This window comes from Temnothorax nylanderi, unplaced genomic scaffold (genome assembly GCF_030848795.1).
Source record: "Temnothorax nylanderi isolate EJ_2023f unplaced genomic scaffold, tnyl_v1.0 TNYL_tig0104_pilon, whole genome shotgun sequence".
In the NCBI taxonomy this organism is placed as follows: Eukaryota; Metazoa; Arthropoda; class Insecta; order Hymenoptera; family Formicidae; genus Temnothorax; species Temnothorax nylanderi.
Window position 1 is genome coordinate 5,633 of NW_027249166.1, and position 19,005 is coordinate 24,637.

The 19,005-nt window shown below is 44.9% G+C and overlaps 1 protein-coding gene across 3 annotated transcripts in view; it reads right to left on the reverse strand.

Annotated features, from left to right (window-relative positions):
* Positions 1 to 3,237: 3,237 nt before the first annotated feature.
* The window catches only part of LOC139775732 (neural cell adhesion molecule 2), a 32,170-nt gene continuing 16,402 nt past the window's right edge, over positions 3,238 to 19,005 (reverse strand). For all 3 annotated transcript variants that reach the window (XM_071711975.1, XM_071711976.1, XM_071711974.1), the window contains 8 exons: positions 13,191 to 13,535; positions 11,343 to 11,654; positions 10,848 to 10,999; positions 10,606 to 10,750; positions 10,094 to 10,387; positions 9,331 to 9,723; positions 8,248 to 8,565; positions 3,238 to 4,284 (listed from right to left, as the gene is read on the reverse strand). In XM_071711975.1, coding sequence (XP_071568076.1) covers positions 3,728 to 4,284; positions 8,248 to 8,565; positions 9,331 to 9,723; positions 10,094 to 10,387; positions 10,606 to 10,750; positions 10,848 to 10,999; positions 11,343 to 11,654; positions 13,191 to 13,535 — 2,516 coding nt within the window. In that variant the 3' untranslated portion in view covers positions 3,238 to 3,727. The remainder of the gene's footprint in view (positions 4,285 to 8,247; positions 8,566 to 9,330; positions 9,724 to 10,093; positions 10,388 to 10,605; positions 10,751 to 10,847; positions 11,000 to 11,342; positions 11,655 to 13,190; positions 13,536 to 19,005) is intronic.

The following is a 19,005-nucleotide window of genomic DNA, read 5'->3' on the forward strand; positions in this document are numbered from 1 at the left end:
CGGACGCATAGATTGCATAATAGACTGCATTTTTTTTTCTTTCGAGAAAATTTGAACGTCGAACGACCGGAAAAATGATTAACGAGAAAGGAGGGGACGAGGAAATGTAAAGATTGAAAATAATCGAGCGGTACTTTGAACGATAGTATCAGAAATCTTAGCGAAAAATATGAAATTTTTCACGGTATATCGTTTCGCTGACGGTATTCCCAATATTCTCCGTTCCGCAGTATGGCTGATACGATACCGCAGGGGCTTCCATTACTGTTATTCTCGACCTACAGTCGTTTGAGTTCACCACCGTGAATAAATACAGTCTTTTCAGCCAAGAATTTCGAGCCTTTAAACTCTTAATACAAGCGCCTTACAGATAGCAGCGAAACATAACGTTTTTTTTGTGTTATCGCTTCATTTTATGCGAATTTATCTTACGTAAGAAAATATCACCTTATATAGATCATGTCACTTTTCACAGATGTTTTGTGAACGTTTTTTTTAGGAACGCTTGATTTTTTTTCATAAATGGTCACCTGGGGTGATTTTTGCATCCCAATTAAAAGTGATTGTTATTAATTACATATTGCATATTTTTCATTGTTCTGTAAACAATTAGTATTTGAGGACAATATGTATATTTACTCAACATTTTCTGAAAAAAGTAAGCAGGAACCAAAGAAATATTTAAAAAACGAAAGGAGCACATTAAAATTACTGTGAGCTTTATTTTTCGATACTGGGGTGTAAAAATTACTCGAGAAGCCCGTTTCTGGATTAATCAATTACGTGTTTATTTTTAAATGTTTATTTTTGACGAAATCGCAACGTGTGTTACAGGATTATCAATTTGCGATGAAGCAACGGTGGCAAGACACTAGCAGGTAAAGGCTGTCGTCGTACGCCAGGGACGAGATTTCTCAAGGTAAACACTCAAATTGTCGACAACAGGAACCAAGTAATATTCCTGACAGCACGATCTAAAATGTTAATTTGCCGAATAGTCGCGCGAAACGGACGAAGAATCTAATTCACGATATAGCCGAGTGCAAATTAACGACGCCGTTCAACGTTCTATTCGAGAATAGGATTAACGAAATACTTAATGCAATCGTGCTCAATCTTCATTTAGTCGCGCATTCACGAAAACGAAATTAAGTCTTATGCAAGAATAACGTCTATCATTGTCAGAGGGAATAATTAATTTCTCCGCTTTGACGCTTGAAATCACCGCTGTTCTCCAGATAACAAGAGGGTCTCGACGGCGGGAATTTCATGAATCTGTGTCTAAATAGAATTTCTCATTCGTACTTTCTCTCATGAAGGAACGGGTTTACCAATGTATGTAAACGCCTCAACTTGTAATTTGATAAGCTCGGATATTAATCTCTTGAGCGCTTTAGCTTCAACTGGTTGAACGGCGTCTGAGAAATCAATGAACGACTGTCTTCTCAAAACTTGGGCAAAAGTAACAGAAGAAGAAATTTTTTATTTATTTTACGTATATAACGTCTCTATTCATTTTTAACATTTTAATTATTTGATGAAGAAAACGACGCTCTCCAAGAATATTACAATTACAAAAAAGTACATATGTCAAAATGTTAATTTTTTATGACAAAATCTCCACTGAAGTTCCTTAAATAAGAGAGTAAAACTATTTTGGAGCTGTTTTTGAAATTTGAATGCCGCCTAATAGGCCGCTGGTAAACAATCAATTATTACTTGTGCGAAAATGGCACTCTGGGATCGTTCGCCGTCGCCGCGCGCGAATCTCAAATTCTTCGCCGCCGACATTTCGGCGTCGTGACGATGCAGAGATTAGTCTCGAGGGGCCGACGTAGCGCAAGCGCTACGTGTATAAGAGTCGTCAAATTATTCTGGACGTGCTTGTCGACGACGTGCATCCACCTGACGGCGGGGAACTCTCTTTGGGATATATCGTGGTTTGTTTACCCGAAACTACTGTCCCAGGCCGCGCTGCCGCTGCCAGGAGATCCGTCTCTGTCACTTCGTATACAAAGGACTTGGGGGACGGGGGTGTGTTGGCGAACGACGACGGGATAAGGGGACGTCCGACGACGGGGCGGACGGAAGAGTGTCATATAACGATAGCTTATTTCGCACGGCGTACCTCGGACGTCGATGACCAGGGTGACCGATAGATAGACGAAGAACTGGGAAGAGGGGGCGGGGGGGAACAGGGGGCAGGGGGAGGGTGAAAGACCGAACCCCTGAGTTCACATCGAGCGATCGAATCGCCTACTTCCGCCGACTCGCCGGATCGCTGGCAGTTTATTTCCGCCCCGACGTGGAATCGAGAGTCGATGGGCTCGAGGGGCGCGTTGTCCTAACGATGTGATTTATCGTCGTCTACGAGCCCTGACAGGTTCCCGTCATCGTCGGTACACAGACAGCAGCGGGACGCCCTGCACGTCGATTTCTAGCTTATCGCGCAACCGGCGGCGATAAGCGGCTTACTGGAAGTCTGTCGAAGAGCAAACCGTCGCGGCGGCGTTGCTGAAATAGCGCAAACAACGGAAGTGGCACGGCTTAAGGACGTGGTTGCAGGCGGCTGCGTCGCGTCGCCACGGCGATCAGATACACGACGATCTATATACGTATGGTATAAAGTCGGAGATCGAGCGCGCCCCACGAACTCACCCACTCTCGGAATTTCCGCTATATCCTCCCGTAATGTAAATCGTAAACTTCTGAAGAAAGATTGCCTTAGCGCGCACATCCGGCGATATTATCCGGCAATGTGCGATGCCTTTCGCCCCGAGTCAATTTACCTATAATTGGTCTGGGTTAATATTCTATACAGCTCGGCCCCATTCGTATCACGCGCGAATATTGCCGTATGACGTTGTTAGTGAGTGCCAATTTAGCGATCGGTCGGCGAACCAATTCACCAACCTGTCAAACTGTCAGCGTGGCGGGCACGCGAACGTACGCGAGTGTGTCCGACGAATTCGTATACCGAGCAGCGCTCGAACGTCGAGCGTCGAGCGGCGACGGACAATTTTTAGTCGCGTCGAAGCGACTCGTTAACCGAAAATAAGTTCGAGTCGTGGAAAATGAAATGTCAGACTTGTCCGGAAGTAATTAATCCCTCTTTAATACTTACTCCAACTTCGGCGTACCGCGCGAGGAGCTTTAATAGCTAATGCTAATCTGCCCGCTAATGACGACCGGGTGCATCGCTTGGGAAAACGTGTGTAAATAACAACAGCGAGGATGTGCATATTAAACAACAAGATTTATTATCTATATATACAAACGTTTATATTTGACCATTGAATTAACCACGAAGCACGATAAAACATCCGTGTAGACAAAACATTTATACGCTCCTTCAGACATTCGCGAGTAGTTTTAACGGGAAGGCTTCCGACGAGAGATAGAGAGGTGACGGGAAGTCTGTTTTTCTTTTTTTATTTTCAACGGCGGAAAATTATTGTCTCTGTACACGCGCATGATTGCGCCCTGACGTTCCAAGTATCACGTTTCCCTTAGAAACGAAGCTAACGAGGCTACCTCTTACAGGCTAGGTGAAAAACAAGAATAGGAATGTGTCGAATCGACGTGCCGGTCAGGTGGGGAAGGGGGGGTGAGTCCTTAACGGTATTTATTGTCTATTTACAAGCGTCGTTTAATCGCGTACGACGGTTTGGCGAGCATCGGAGGGTACTGACCCGGATAATCGGGCGCAAAGACGCTATACCTCCGTCTATATACAACTCTCCTGTACACGCAGACTCCTCGTGTAGATGTCGTGGGTGCGATGCACCGGCAGCGTGCTGGGCCGCATCGGGCTCAGGCACCTCTCGGTCTTCTCCGCGTAACCGTTCGGATAGATCCAGGAGTCCTTGGCGTGAAGCACCGACGAGGGCGACGGATAATCGAGGTCCTCGAGGCACCTGAAGTCCTTGGCGCGCTCGGACGAATTGCCGGACGCGTAGCCCGGCTCGAAGATGTCCGGCCGTCTCTCCGCGGTCTTGCTCGGTATCACGTCCGGATCGTCGTCCGGCACGTCCGCGTTTATCTGCTCCTTCAAGTTATCCCGGTGTGCCCCGTTCGTCGCCGGCGGCGCCGCCGGCCGGTCCTCCTTGCCCTCATACTGCACCGGCTCCACCGCCTGCGTCTTCATCGTCTGATGCATCGGATGGTTTCGCCGGTACAGGGTCAGCGTTATCCCGACGATCAGAATGCAAATAGCGGTTACCCCGCCGGCGAAGCACGCCACCAGGAGGCTGTAATCGGTCGTCTCGTCCGAGATACCGCGACCTGCGGAACAAGCGTAAAGAAAAAAATCGTGACTTGTGGGAGGGTCCGATGTACTTTTCTAGAAATAATGAGCGCTTCGATCTCTTGGAATATATATCGCTGGATTGTATGCTGATAGCGTGACCTGTTTTCCGAATGATAATCAAGTAGGAGATAAATTCTCGAGGCTAGATTCCAAGCAAGATTTAAACGTAAGAGAATCGGCTTAATTCGAAAGAAACTAGATCTCTGCCTCTCGATAAAATATTCGATATCTGTACGGGGAAAGAGCATTTTGCTGCCGTGGCAAAACCGTCGCTGCTGCCGCTGCTGCTGCTGCTGCTGCGCATTCGACGGGAGCTTGACCAATTTTACTAACCAATTATTCGATATTGCAGCAAAATCTGTGTTTCGTTGATAAAATAAAAAGGATCTTATTGCGTGCGTGTGCGAGTAAATTTGTTCGCGGAAAGCAAATTTATCGTTAAAGCTTTAATTTGCCGCCGAAACAGAATAGTCTGTTTCAAACGAATGTGGATTTCGCTATTAATATTTAATAGTTTTACGTTCTCCGCGCGCTCGACATAATTAACGAACGTGAACATTAACAGCGCGACGATGCAAGGAGCATTTTATCGATCCCGTCGCTGTTTACGTATGTTAAAGTATGCACGGCTTTATTGGTTTATCCGATGATGACGATACTTGCGAGATGAGCACGGCGCGCGCATTATCGATCCCGTACGAATGTCAAGTTAGTTTTGGACCATCGACAATGCGCGCACATCACAATTAAGCGGCAATCAGCCACATCGGATTAGTGCGTAACGATGGGAACGCGCTTGGGCGTTTTCTTTTTGGATTCCAGCAAATCGATTTCCATTAAACGGCAAATTTCGTATCGACAATTCGCGTCTCTCTCTCTCTCTCTCTCTCTCTCTCTCTCTCTCTCTCTCTCTCTCTCTCTCTCTCTCTCTCTCTCTCTCTCTCTCTCTCTCTCTCTCTCTCTCTCTCTCTCTCTCTCTCTCTCTCTCTCTCTCTCTCTCTCGCAAGAGACGTTTTATCTGCCCGCGCGCGGTGCATTACAGCTTTTTAACATTACATGAGACGAAAATCCATACGAGGGGGAATCGTCATGCAAATTTCATGGGATAAAACCGGTAATAATTCCTACGAGGTCTATTCTTAATGCCTCGAATGCGGGGAAATAAATCGAGTAACTTGTGGAATTTGGGAAGAATATTTTACATTAATTATTATGTTTCCGTTCTAACTATTTATTACGTCGAATTCCGGATTTACGAGGGTCGGTCAAACATAAACCGAACTTTAAAAAAAAAAAAAAAACTTTATTCAGTTAAAGTATTTCTAATGCACATACAAGTTATTTTTCTACATAGTTTCCCTGAACATCTAAGCACTTGCGCCACCGGATTGGCAGCTTTTTCATTCCCGTGTCATAAAAAGAAGTGGGACGTGTCCGAAGCCACTTGCAACGAACGCTTCCACCTGTTCGTTATTTTTGAATCATTGTCCTCCCAACGCCACGATAAACACTTGATGTGTCTTCGACGTCTCATTACTGAACTGTGCGCGTAGTCTCTCCAAGATCTCGGTCGGGGATATCGGTTTAACATTTTCTTTGGTCAAAAATTTGATAATAAAGCGTTGTGCAACGGCACTCGGTCTTACTCGCTTACTCGCTCATCGTAATAGCTACTGACGAGACGATCGTGCGGCGACACGCAGTGTAAGGAACAAGTCTAGACATGTTCACTAACTTGCTCAAATGGTCTCAGCCTTGCGTGATCGCTTGTTCAGCGGTGGAAAAGTTCGGTTTATATTTGACTGACCCTCTCGTATTAAAGCGTCAGCTTGGGATATCGCGATATCTAATTCCGCTGGCTGCATCACACTCGTCGCAGGATTAACGGCTGGTCGTTGCGCGCAAAACGTGCGATTTCCTAACGTATATCCGTATATATTCTCGACCGGCAAAGAACATTCATCCTCATCAGGATGGACATTCGAACTGATGGCGACATCAACAGCCAGCGTCCGGTAGCGTACGTCGTTCGTCCCAACGTGTCCGGTAAACGAGATTCGCTTTTTCCGTGTACTTATTGGATCACGGAGGAAACGCAGGCAGCTTTCGGAAGCAAAGATTAAGAGGAAGGCGGAGAATCGGGTCCGCGGACAGAGATGGCCAGGCTCTTTAGAATTCAGAAAACGCCTCAGTTCGTTAGCCAACGAACGGTCTCCTTACGAGTGTGTATGTGTGTGTGTGTGTGTGTATATGTATGAGCACACATGCATATATACCGTGACGCGCATACACGCGATCGAGAACGAAAGGCGGGCACGCGAAACGCGATTGTCTGAGTCCGTCATCCCGGGGTCTCGAAAGCTCCTTTCCCACCCCGCGCGCGTTTCTCCATTGCTGTACCGTTAAGAGGGAGTATATTTGCCACCCCCGCGGGAATAGGTGGAAGCTACTTGGACGGGAGGGGAGGGACTGTCTGAGAACGTTTGAGGGGCTTCAAGCGCTTGCCGATACGCGACGGTGGTGGTGATACGCAGCCAGGATTCGGGATGAGCTTTGCCGGTCGCGGGATGTGCGCGTGCACCCGCGTGCGTGCCTGTACACACGCACACGGGACGACGATATATATACGGGTTGCCACACGTTCGCGTTACCGCACGGCGGAATCGTGCGCGAGCCGGCATGAATAACCCATGAGGATGGAAATTAAAGACGATAAATGCAGCTGAAATGAGGCAGCGGCGAGGAAAGAGACTTGGGCTTTATGGGATTTTAATTCAAGGCCCGCGCGGGACAGCGGTGATACTCGGCGGGAGGCGTCGCGGCGCGGCGCGACGCGCCGGCCGCGTTTTCTCAAAAGGCGGCATCGAAATTTCGTATAATTACATCGGGAAGTTTTGACGGAAGTCGCTGATTAGTAATGTCAACGCGCAACTTGGCGCCGCCCACCCGTCGATATGCATTAATATTTGATCAACCCGATATGTCTCGTACTTGATTACAGAAATGTCACGACAAGCCCTCGATTCCACCGACTACCGAATCCGAAATAGATTTAATCGATGTCAGAATTTGGAAGTCTCTATTGCCAAGATCGATAACCGAACTAGTGAAACATTTGTTAAATATTCTACCGCTGTCGCGAGAGTTAAATGCATCGCTCCGTTTGAGTAGTTACAATTTATGAAGACAGCAAGGAAGAACCGTAAAATAGAACTGTAAATGGGACTGTAAATAAAACTGTGAAATAGAACGACAAAAATTTAAAGAAAGGTCTGTGTATATGAGAGATGCGAGGAGACATGTTAGTATATATATATAAGCAAGTTTCCTTGGGGCCTAGAATAAAAAATAAGGTTGATCCAAATGCGCATACAAGTTCGTCGAAAGCAAACAAAAGCATTTACGATGTGCCGACGTGTATACTTAACTCCGTCGTGCAATTCGGTCCAATTAAGAACCCCAGCCGAACGTTTCGGAATTCTTTCCACAACGGTCGTTAGCGCTTTATTAACTCACCTCGTTATTATTTTGCCTCTAACGTTAAGATTACGTAATGAAAGTAGGAAGGTTAATCACGACGGGCAAACACTCTATCGACGTAATACAATCTACATACATTAAGACCGATAATAATAACTGGAAATTACACATGGGAAAGATACAGCGAAGGTATTCCCAAGAATAAACTCTCGAGAGACGTTTCGTAATCTCGAGCACGGTTTCATCGGGTTTGTGAATTTTGCCGGTAAAGATTTATACGTATCATCGTGCGGCGAACATTCGTTTAATCAGCTCGCCCCGTTCTAAGTAATTGCCGAAACATGTAACGCTCGTCTCTGTGTGCCGCTCGGATCGCGGGTATGAAATCGCTACTTTGAAATAATAACATCGTTAGTATCTCAAGAGGCGCTTTAAAAGAAAAATGAATAAAAACTCACCGGTGGTGTACATCGCTACTCCTTTGAGCGTGACCGGTTCCAGAACAACGGGATCGCTCCGGCCCTTCGCGTTGACGGCATAAAGATGAAGCCTGTAATTCCGTCCCGGCTCTAAGCCGGAGACCTCGAAAACTGGACCGGATGAGCCGGATCTATCGGTGTGGTTCAGGTAGATGGTATTGACATGATAAACGCTCTCCTCGCTGTAGACCTCTAGCTCGTAATTAGTCAAGGGCAAACCACCGTCAAATCCCTCGGAGCACCTGACGATCAGCGAGTCCGAGTCCCTCGAGTCGGTGGCTTTAAAGTCTTCGTGACCTGTTTCACACGGACGCACACATATCGAGGCGGTTAAGCTCCTTCCCGGAGGAAGAAAAACATTCGGACTCGCTAGACCTAATTGCTTCCCGGCGCGAGCGTCGTCGTGGCAAAGCACACTCGATAGCGTCGATTAGGGAGAGAGGGAGGCCAGACCGAATTAATTGGATAATAGTTTTAGCTAGACTTGCATAATAAGTATATACCATATACCGGCGGACTGTAATTAGCAGTGCTGATCGAAAATTACTATTCTAAATAACTATAAATCCTCAGGCACGATCATAAATCAGGACGAATGTGAAAGCCGACATTTAAAATGAGTTATGTTCGAGCGCTGCATTGTTTGCCAAAAAAAAACGAATCTTATTGTTAGTTAGTTTAATTAAAATCGGAGTGAATAAAATACCTTGCGGCTCTTCATTCACCTTATTAGCTTATTAGCCACAGAAATTAGAGAAAATAATAAACGTTCTGTAAAAAATGTAAATAACGATTTTACCACAAAGCCTCGCGTCAATTATCTAATCGAATTATAGGAGAAAAGACACGGGTCCCATTCGAGAGCATTGATGATCGATAAAAACTAATTTCACGGGCGTTTTCACGGTTATCGTGTCTTTCGAGGAGAAACAAGGAAACAAGCTGTTGTACGCAACAAGGGCATCGACCATAAGGCGTCAGCCACGATGATGGCCGGTGTAATGGCGCAGTTAGCAGGTCGTTGCGAGGGTTCCCGGGGAACCCTCCCGGGCTAGCGCTTACCCATTCGGTACGCGTAGGGTCCGGTGGTCGACTGGAGGGCCGTGCAGTTCTGCAAGGGATAGGGCTTCCCGGCGACGATGATCTGAAAGAGACAGGGCGTCCTCTGCGCCCCTATCCGATTTCTCGCCCAGCAGGCGACCGTGCCGTAGTCCATGTCGTTCTCCGGTGTGTAATTCAGTCTGGAGCCGTGCCAGTGACTCGTGATCAGGCTGAGCGGTTTGACCTGCGCGTACCTCGTGGAGGGCACGCTCATCAACTCCCCGGAGTTGTTGAACGTCCAGTGGAAGGTCGTGGGCGGCGGTTTCGACTGTACGCCGCAGACCAGCGAGATCGTTTCGTGCTTCAGGGCGCCGACCACTTGGGTGGAAGAGCCGTCCTTGCAAATCGGTGCGTCTGAAAATACGAGGGCGCCGGCTGGTAGATTCAATTTACCGCGGTGCACGCTCTCGCGCTCGTGAACGTCACGGGCGCGGCGGGGAAAAATAAGGGCCGGGCCGTGAGCCCGTCGGCGGTTTTCGATTTCCATTCCTTACAGGCGAACGCCGATAATTGACGCTTCTATGTAAACGCGATTTACCAGCGCCCCGACTCAATATCGACGATGTTGCGATAAGAAAGTGAATGTATTAATAAAATTAGAATAACGACGTTATTCTAATCGTTATACCAGATGGGCTCGAGATGATGAATTAAAAACACTTCTGCCGAATTCCCCGATATCAGTCACGCGGATCGATTCGGATATAGAAAGGGATGTACTTACACATCACTTCGAGGGTTACCGGTCGACTCATGGATTTCCCTTCGACATTGACTGCCATGCAGGAATATTCCCCGGCGGAGCTTTTCGTCACGCTCTGTAATACCAGGGATTGTCCACCAGGAAGAATAATCCCCGCGGTGGCGTTCTGATGCAATTCCTTGCCGTCTTTGAACCAAAGTAGCTTGTAAGACTTTGGATTGGCTTGCACGTCGCACTCAAAGTAGACGTCGTCGCCCTCGTTTATGTCGTTCGCCCTCAAGCTGGAACCCAACTTAATGATCACCAGCGGTGCGTCTGAAAGCATCGGTAGCGAGAAATGTCTCTTATTTATTATAATTTTGTACGCGATCGACAATTAGAAAATGTGTCGTTGAAAGGAGAATGTTAACAAGAAAAACGAGAAACGTATCAAGATTTAAAATAATTTTGAGTCGAATTTCGGATACTAATAAAAGTTTCTATGAGTAATTTAAAGTAACTTAGACCATGAGGGAAGGGATATAATAACTTACAATACACCAACAAACGCCATTTGTCCTCCAAGCCACTGTTAGGCACTATGGAATTTTCCACCCTGCACGTCAGAAATTTTCCATCGTCCTCGATGGTCGGCACGTAGCTCAGCACGCTTTTCGTGATGTTCGGATTGTCTGAGAACTACGAAGAACTCAGAATCCATGCCATTGCAACGTAAAAACGAAGTCTTATACATCGTAAAACGATAATTCCGTCCGTTCGAGGAAGATATACTCACAGTTCTAGCCATGTGCTTGACATGATGAGTCCCTTTGTACCAGCTGAATATCACTCCCGGTTTAGCACCCGAGGTTTCACACTCGATATCGTAAGTTTTTAATGCCGACAAATGTAATAGCTTATTCGTAATGTTGACCACGAGCGGCTTCACTGCGATGAACAATTATGCACAAAATGAGTTTTGGTATAAAATATCCATGATATTTCAATTTTCTACTCCACGTTATGCATCATCAATTGATTAATTTTACTAATAAACCTCGGATGAAATTATAGTGCAATGAGAAATAAATTAATTGAAATTAAATTACATAATTACACAAAATTTTCCAATTCCTTTTTCATCGAATTTCAACATAATAAACAAAAACGATGGGGAAAAGATGAAGTAAGAAATTATTACATAAAAATTACTTCATTATCCATAATTTATTTCTAAGAATTTCTCAAGTTTCCGATTAATATGAATATCGAATATCTCAATTACACTCACGGTTCATATCTATAATGACCTCAGAGGTCAGGGGCGTCATAAGTTGAGTATTGGTCGCCTTGCAAATTAGCCTCGACCTCAGAAAGTCCCTGGTGACACTCGGGATATCCAACCGATTTGTCGTTACGTCGTGCATATGCGTACACGTGTCGTCCAGGACTTTGTCGTTGAGGTACCACGTGACCCTCGGTGGAGGTGTACCTCCGATCACCTCGCACAACAGGAACTTCTCGCTTCCCTCGTTAAACGTTTCCAGTATTTGAGCCGGAGTCCTTTTAGTGTCGGTATATATCACCGGTTTTTTCGGCGGCACTGTCAGCAAATTGGATTCCGATCATAGGAATTTATTTCCGTGACATCGGCATGCGCCGCGTGTCCGTTATATCGAATTATATGCGCGATTTCCTTTGTTATCGTTTCCTAATAAGATCGATTTCATTCGTCATAAATCTATATCCGACACCTGGTCTCCGTACGATGCAATAATAATTTCAACTGTGTTTTAATGGCCCTCGATAGACGGAAATTGAATCGAATACGTTAAAATATCTGTATTCGCGTGGCCAGACAACGCTATCGAATTTCCGTATCGCGAAATGGTCTGCAGCGGATAGCGGCCGCGAAATGAGAATTAAGACATAACGGCCCAGGTCTTTGATTCTTTTTTTTTTCCTGCACGTCGGCGACCTCGGATGAGGCTAGCACCTGTTGAATCGGTACTATGACGTTGAATTAATTGATTCAGAATTGCTGAAACTGCAGCGACCCTATTAACTGAACGCATCAAACCGCAATGATCCGGCTGTTTGTTCCTACATCTCGCATGATCTCGCTGGAATTGATCTAACCGACTTCGCATAACTTCACTTCGTCTCATGGCTTTATTTCTACATGACTGTCCGCTGCGCGCGGAAGGTTGAGGTTGAACGAATCAAACTATCTTTTCGATTTACTACTGTTTTCCGCGGTTACGCACCGCCCGCGTAAATCTCACCCACGGATATAATATAAAACGAATAAATCACGAATGAATGGAGAGATAGCTGCACATACGCGCCGCCTGATTAAAATCCCATAAAACACAATCTGTCCGCCAACGTCGCTTGATAAGTCACAAAATTTGCGTCATAAAATGCCACAGTCCGTCATAATAACAGATAATTGGAATAATAATGGAAAATTAATCCTAAGAGAGCTTTCGCGATCAATCGAGATTACATATTTCCAGATTATTTGTAATTTATTTTGTTTTTTTTTCTTCATTTTTAATTATGCCTCATCGGTTTGCATAAATTATGTTTTATATCGAAAATTTTTTAGATGAATGACAGATGTAAATACTATCTCATACCTATATTCGTGCATATAATTCATTGTATTTACAATCAATGTGTTGGTTAACTAGAGTCATTAGTATCAATTTTTGCATTTCTCTATATTTTAATGTTGAATAAATTACATTTTTATAATTTTATATAATCTCAAATAATTTATATAAAATTACATATCTACATTTAAAGAATTTTCTATTTGCATAAAGGTGTCACTTAGTCAATTTTATTCAGTCTTTAATCTTAATTTATTTCTATCTATCACAAATGAAAAGATTTTAATCATTTTTATAAATAACGTATCGCGTTTCTTCTCAATTGCTCCATAAATACCGCGAATCAACTTAAGATTTAATAAAATCTAAAATTGCTCAGTAAATTTTGATGAAAATATCGAATTGTGATAATAATCACATTTGACAGAAGTGCTTTTAAAGTAATAGCTGTAATAGCAATTGTCACTTATGGAGTTATATATACGCGGAAATAGAAATACCAAGTTTTCGTTGAAACTCACCTATGACCGTAAGATTAATCTTCTGATTCTTCGTGGGACTATTTTTAAAATCCACTCTACATCTGTATATACCACCGTCCGTGGACTCCAAAGGATCTATCTCCAGCTCGGCGGGCTTTACGTCCGTCTTCATAACCGCCCTTTCACCGAACACATACGGATCTGACCAAAGCCTTGCCTGAACTAGCTTCCTTCCCCGAACGTCCATGCGATATATTGGTTCACTGTCCTTTTCATCTTTGTACCAAAATACCATGATGACCATCTCGTCTTTAATCGGCGGATCGATGTCGCAAGGTATCCGAGCTTTGAAACCGGCCACAGCGCTAACGTCTGATATAGGCACTGAAAAGTACAGGAAAGCGACAAATTATCCTTACGGAAAGGATATGATTCTTCTTCATAAAAGTGATATCTATATATATATGTATAATTATAATAAATATAATTTTTCAAAGATATATATATTATTTTAGATTTTGATATATATATCTTAAGATCGTTGTATTGTTCTTCGTATATATCTTAAGATCCAATCTCATATATTTTAACGATAAATTTTCCGCAAGTCTTTTGTAACTCTGCATAATAATACGATTAATTAATATTCTCTTAGCACGAAACTAATCTTATTACGTTAGTCTGCAACCAATTCTTTTCGATTTCGCATTAATCAATCAAATATCACCTCTAATGAGTTCAGACGCGTTATTACGGACATTCTCACCATAGTTACGCGATTGCAACGCATTGCCGACCCACCGTACGCACGACATGGCAATTCTCCAGCGAGAAACATGCGCATTCTCGGACAAGTGCCTCGTTGCGTTTCTGCGGCTGCGTTAACGGGTCCCGTATCAGGTAACAATGCGGCCCGGTATCGTATACGTTTTCTCACTGTGAGAAGCGCAAATTTTGGAGTTTTAGTCAGTCACCGTCGGCGCCGATCGAATTACTGCAAATTGATCGAACGTTCCCGGACCAAGCGAACTCGGGGCGCACTCGTAACCCATGCAGACTACCCAGAGAGAGAGCGTGTACGCGCGCGTGTGGTCGTGCATAGAAACAAAACGCGGAGAGCGCGCGTTCACTGAATGGGAGCTGCACGATCGGGTGAACCCAATTAATCGGTCTACTTGCCGATTTATAACGGCGCGCCAACCGTCGGGGGCGCGATTTTATTGGCTTTCATAGCCGTCTCATCCATCGTCCTGGCGTCTAACGCCCGACCAACCGACCACAGTGGTCTCATTATCTTTTCCCTCGTTGACCTTAGGTGTAACGGGTACCGAGAGAGAGTTACCTTCGAAACGGGCATCCGCTACCGCCCCGCCGCCGTCGGAGATTAATTGAGCGCGAACACGGCTGACGTGTATCGGCTTTTTCCACTGCGAGACTCGGCACCGGGCGCGGCGCGAGAAGAAAAACGCAACTTGGGATAGCCGGCACATAATCTGCAGGTTTTTGACGGTGTTAAATCTGATTTGATGATTGTGGAGAAGACGGTTTTAGAAAAGAATTCCGTTACACGGTTTTTCGATCTGATAACGATTGACAATTATTTATTATAACTCGATTATACATTAAACGCATCATCTAATTATCGTTGGAGGGATTTCTGACGTTCGACGATACGCGATTCTTATCGCTGAAGTTATTTTTATTTTTTCCTTAATAAAATCCTTAAATATGATACATAATAATATAAGATCCTTGCATTATTGTATATAAGACCCTTATAAATATATAAAATCCTTAAAAATATGATTCCTCTTTTAATATCAATAGAGAGCTCAACCGACATGATGCTCTCGCGTAACGACGGCCCGGATCTCGCGCGCATTCAAATTCCGCGTTGACGTGAGCTCTGAGATTCATCACAGACGATGGCGGTGTTAATGATACGATGTAATTAATGCCAGGTGATGAATGGCCGTACGCACGAAGTAACTCGTTAACAAACGGCAACGAGCACGTGGGCTCCGCTCTCGCACCTTTGCGCTCCATTGATACGTGCCTCTGAATATTCACACGTTGACGCGTTTGCATATCCGTGCATATCACCGAAGTTATGCCCCGGAATGAAAATTGCGCGAGATAGCGATTACGTTATCGGGAATAGAATGCGTCACGTAAACATTTACGAAGAGCAAACCAAGGTACGTATACGATAACATCGCGAGAAATGTTGTAATCTCCCTGCGAGCACATAAACACGGCGCGACTGTGCCGAGCGGATTTTGTAAAAATTATCAAAAGTGATGTGTGACATAAGTTCTTTTTCTTTCAATACTTAGAAGCCTCAATACTTCGAATCCGCGCCGTTAACGGTGAAACATTACGAGTATGATCGGTTGCGAACGTGCCGATTAAATGTTACGAAAGGCGGAAGGGGATCGTTAATGCCGCAATTAAAATGTTATTAGCGCCGGGGCGAGTCCTATTACCTCGTTAAAGCCTCTCGTGAACCTAGCAAATTGATGACTTAGACAATGAACCATCGACAGACTCCGGCGCACGCAGACGCTTACGTATTCCGTATGCGTGCACGCGTGCGTCGCACGTACGTGCGTCCGTCCACGGTGCGTGGTACGCCGCGTATGTGGTTGTGCCTTCGCACGCGCCGCGTGTATCGCGTTTACTTGAGAGCGTGGCGGAATATATCCGTTTCTCGGGTAACGCGGGACGCATACGTATATCCGCCGACACGACGATCCCGGAGTAATTATTCAAAGCAAACACGAACGCCGTCGTGGATTGGTAATACATCGCATTACCAGCGCCCGTGTATACACCGGGAACCGCGTATACGGATTTAAACACGCTATACGATGCGAAGAGCAGATGCGAAGTAGCGCATTGATTCGTGGCATATTGATTGGTATACATGGATCGAGTTTATTGACGCCGCTCCGTTAACGGGAATATAAATTTAGCGAACCAGACTCGCGTTGATCGTTGGCATCCCGATGCGCGTAAGTACATTATTGCGCTCTCTCGGCGCAGTTTCAAAAAAATTCGGAGCTCGAACTTCGTATAATTTATTATTGTACATTTATATTGACGCAATAATTGAAGCGCGACGAGTTGTGATTTCAGCGGCAGTGATATTGGGCGCGTTCAGCAGAACAAACCGCTCAGTAGCAATCGAACGTGATTGGCTCTTACTTTTGGACCCAACAAATCAACGTAGCGTGTTGATAAGACGACACTCAACAGTTGTGTCTGCTGAACGCGGCCATTTTATTTTCATAAAATATACACCATTTTTCTTTGTTTTTCTTTATGAGCCCGAATGCATTATGATATTTTCGCCGACTATTTTCTGATACGCAAAAATTCAATTTGCGCCGCAGCCATTCGCCAGCGCAAAAGTGCGAGCCTTGTAATTTGATCAAAGTACCGCTGTAAACATCGCGGATGCGCAAACGTGGATGCGACTTGTTTTCTGTAGATTCAGGCATCGCTGGCGAACCGACGAGTTCCAGCCAAACATACGGAAAGGTAGAAACCAACACATCCGGAAAGCAATAAAAAGAAGATATAGGTGGATAGCGATTGAAGGACGAACTGGCGCGCGAGTCGCGCGCGCGGAAATTGTATTTCACATATTTTCATATATATATCACGTTGAATATAGGGAAAGGGAATGGAATTTTCGAGTGCACGTACTTCTTAAACGATATTCACCGCGCCGTTAAAAGTCGAACGTGCGTTGTAACACTTTGGCTGCCAAGCTGATTTCGGCATTGAGCTCCGGGAGACCCAAAGTCGAGAAAATATGCGGCTGTTTGCAAAATATGCAGAGTTGGAATGCAAAATAAATCATGCCGAGAGAATAAATAAATAATAAATATAAAAAAAAATACGTACGTATATATTTAGTAATATAATTTCAGAGGGAATAAATAAAACTGTCATTCACAAACCGGAAATAATAAATCTTTTTGAAATGAAAACAAATATGAGCAGAAAAATATAAAAATCAATAATTCTGCTTTTATTAAAACTAGTATATTAGCTTGATACTTTATTGTTTTTTAATGTCTTAATTAATACTTATTATTTAGTAAAATCATTCTTAACCGGGCAAATAAAACTGTCACTCACGAATGGATGACTGAGCCCTTGCGGAAATTCATGTGTCACCCAGATATGCGTGACATAGCAGTCAAAGTGTTAAATGTGATAAGGAACGAGAATTATCAAGGTAAAACTATTAATCTTCAAACTAACAATCGCGCCATTGCGTATTCTCTCGAATCCATAAAGAACGAATGGCCGGTATTTTCGCGCACGAGCAACGCGCCGTTGTGCAAATACGAGGTGCAACTTTCTTGCCAAGGTAAAGAATGTACTGGGAAAACTATGACAAAATGCTCTTTACGTACTTTCCCAGTCGCCGCGAAAGGGGAAAAAGATGGAAACAGGACATTGAACGAATATTCCATTTCTCAATAGGGAATCGTCGGTTACCTCCCTTTATCCCGAGCACGCCAACTTGACCCAGTTTGCTGATAAAATGCGTATAAACGTTATGCAAGCACGATAGATAGACTTTAATACGTAAAAAAAACGTGAGTGGTCTTAATTTATTTACAGACATTTAGAATTTTAATTCTGTGCGATTACATACATCAATCATAAAAAGCAATTCATCAATTTGACGTAATCTATTTTTCTAAAAGGAACAAATAATTATCTCTTGAAAGTTTGGTGTCTTGAGTTCTAAGAGAACCGTGATTCTCGCTTCCTGAGGATATAGGTAATTTCTATTGTGCAAAATTTTTCCACTCCCAAGTTCATCAGGGAAGCGCGGGTGTCTGTAACGACGGAGGCCGCTAATGAACAATGATCAAACTCATTAAGAAGCCATAAATTTCGCTTGTCCATGGCGATTATTATCACCGGCCTGTTTAACTTCGTAACGTCGCGTCGGTAACTCGTCCGGAGCCGCGCGTGTAAACACCGAGCGGTGTGCAAACGTGGTGCCGGCTCCTTTACCGCCGCATCCGGGGAAAACGACGTCACACCGCACTCCCCTCCACCCCCTGTGCCGAAACCGCCGACTGAACAAACACGCGCCGGGGTATGACGAAGAAGGCAAACCGAGGAACCGGAGGGTTGAGGGTGGTACACGGGCGGATGTACACAAGCGCACGCAGGGAGAACACACCGGGGGTGTGGGTGAGTCCCCGCCGCCGGTGCCGGTGCCGGAGGTATACGCGGTGGGAGAGAATTAGACGGAAGTAGATGAAGCGATAGAAAGGCCGCGAAAGTAGGACGAATATAGGCAATGTCGGCGCGGCGCGGGCCAATTCGTGGTAAATTATTTAACAGGTCCCCGCGAAATGCCGGATACGGAAACCGACCGGTGGTTTGTGCGCCTGTCGCCGCTGTAGCCCCGATGTTTATCGTACGCTTGTCACAACAACGACGGTAACGGGAAAGGGCAACAAATGCGGTAAGGCGCGTGTGTACGGGCGACAGAATTCACTGGTATAATTGGCACGTTGTCGGACATCAAGATGACAAGTAAACGCCGCGCGCCGCCGCTGACGCCAGGGTGGCAAAGCGATCGAATCGGTCCGATCTCGCCGATAGCAATGAGAGAGGATCCATTTCGCCGTTGCATTTCAATGGTCCTCCCGACTCACACTGTTTGCAGGATCGAAAAATTCTTGGAACTGGGACACGCGTTGCGTAATTCGCCGCTATCAGAATTCCTGGCGTTTTGTGACTGCGCATAACACTCCGATAAAGTCCCGGCTACGTGCCCGCGCCACGTTTGTCGACCAATAAAATCAGATTGCCG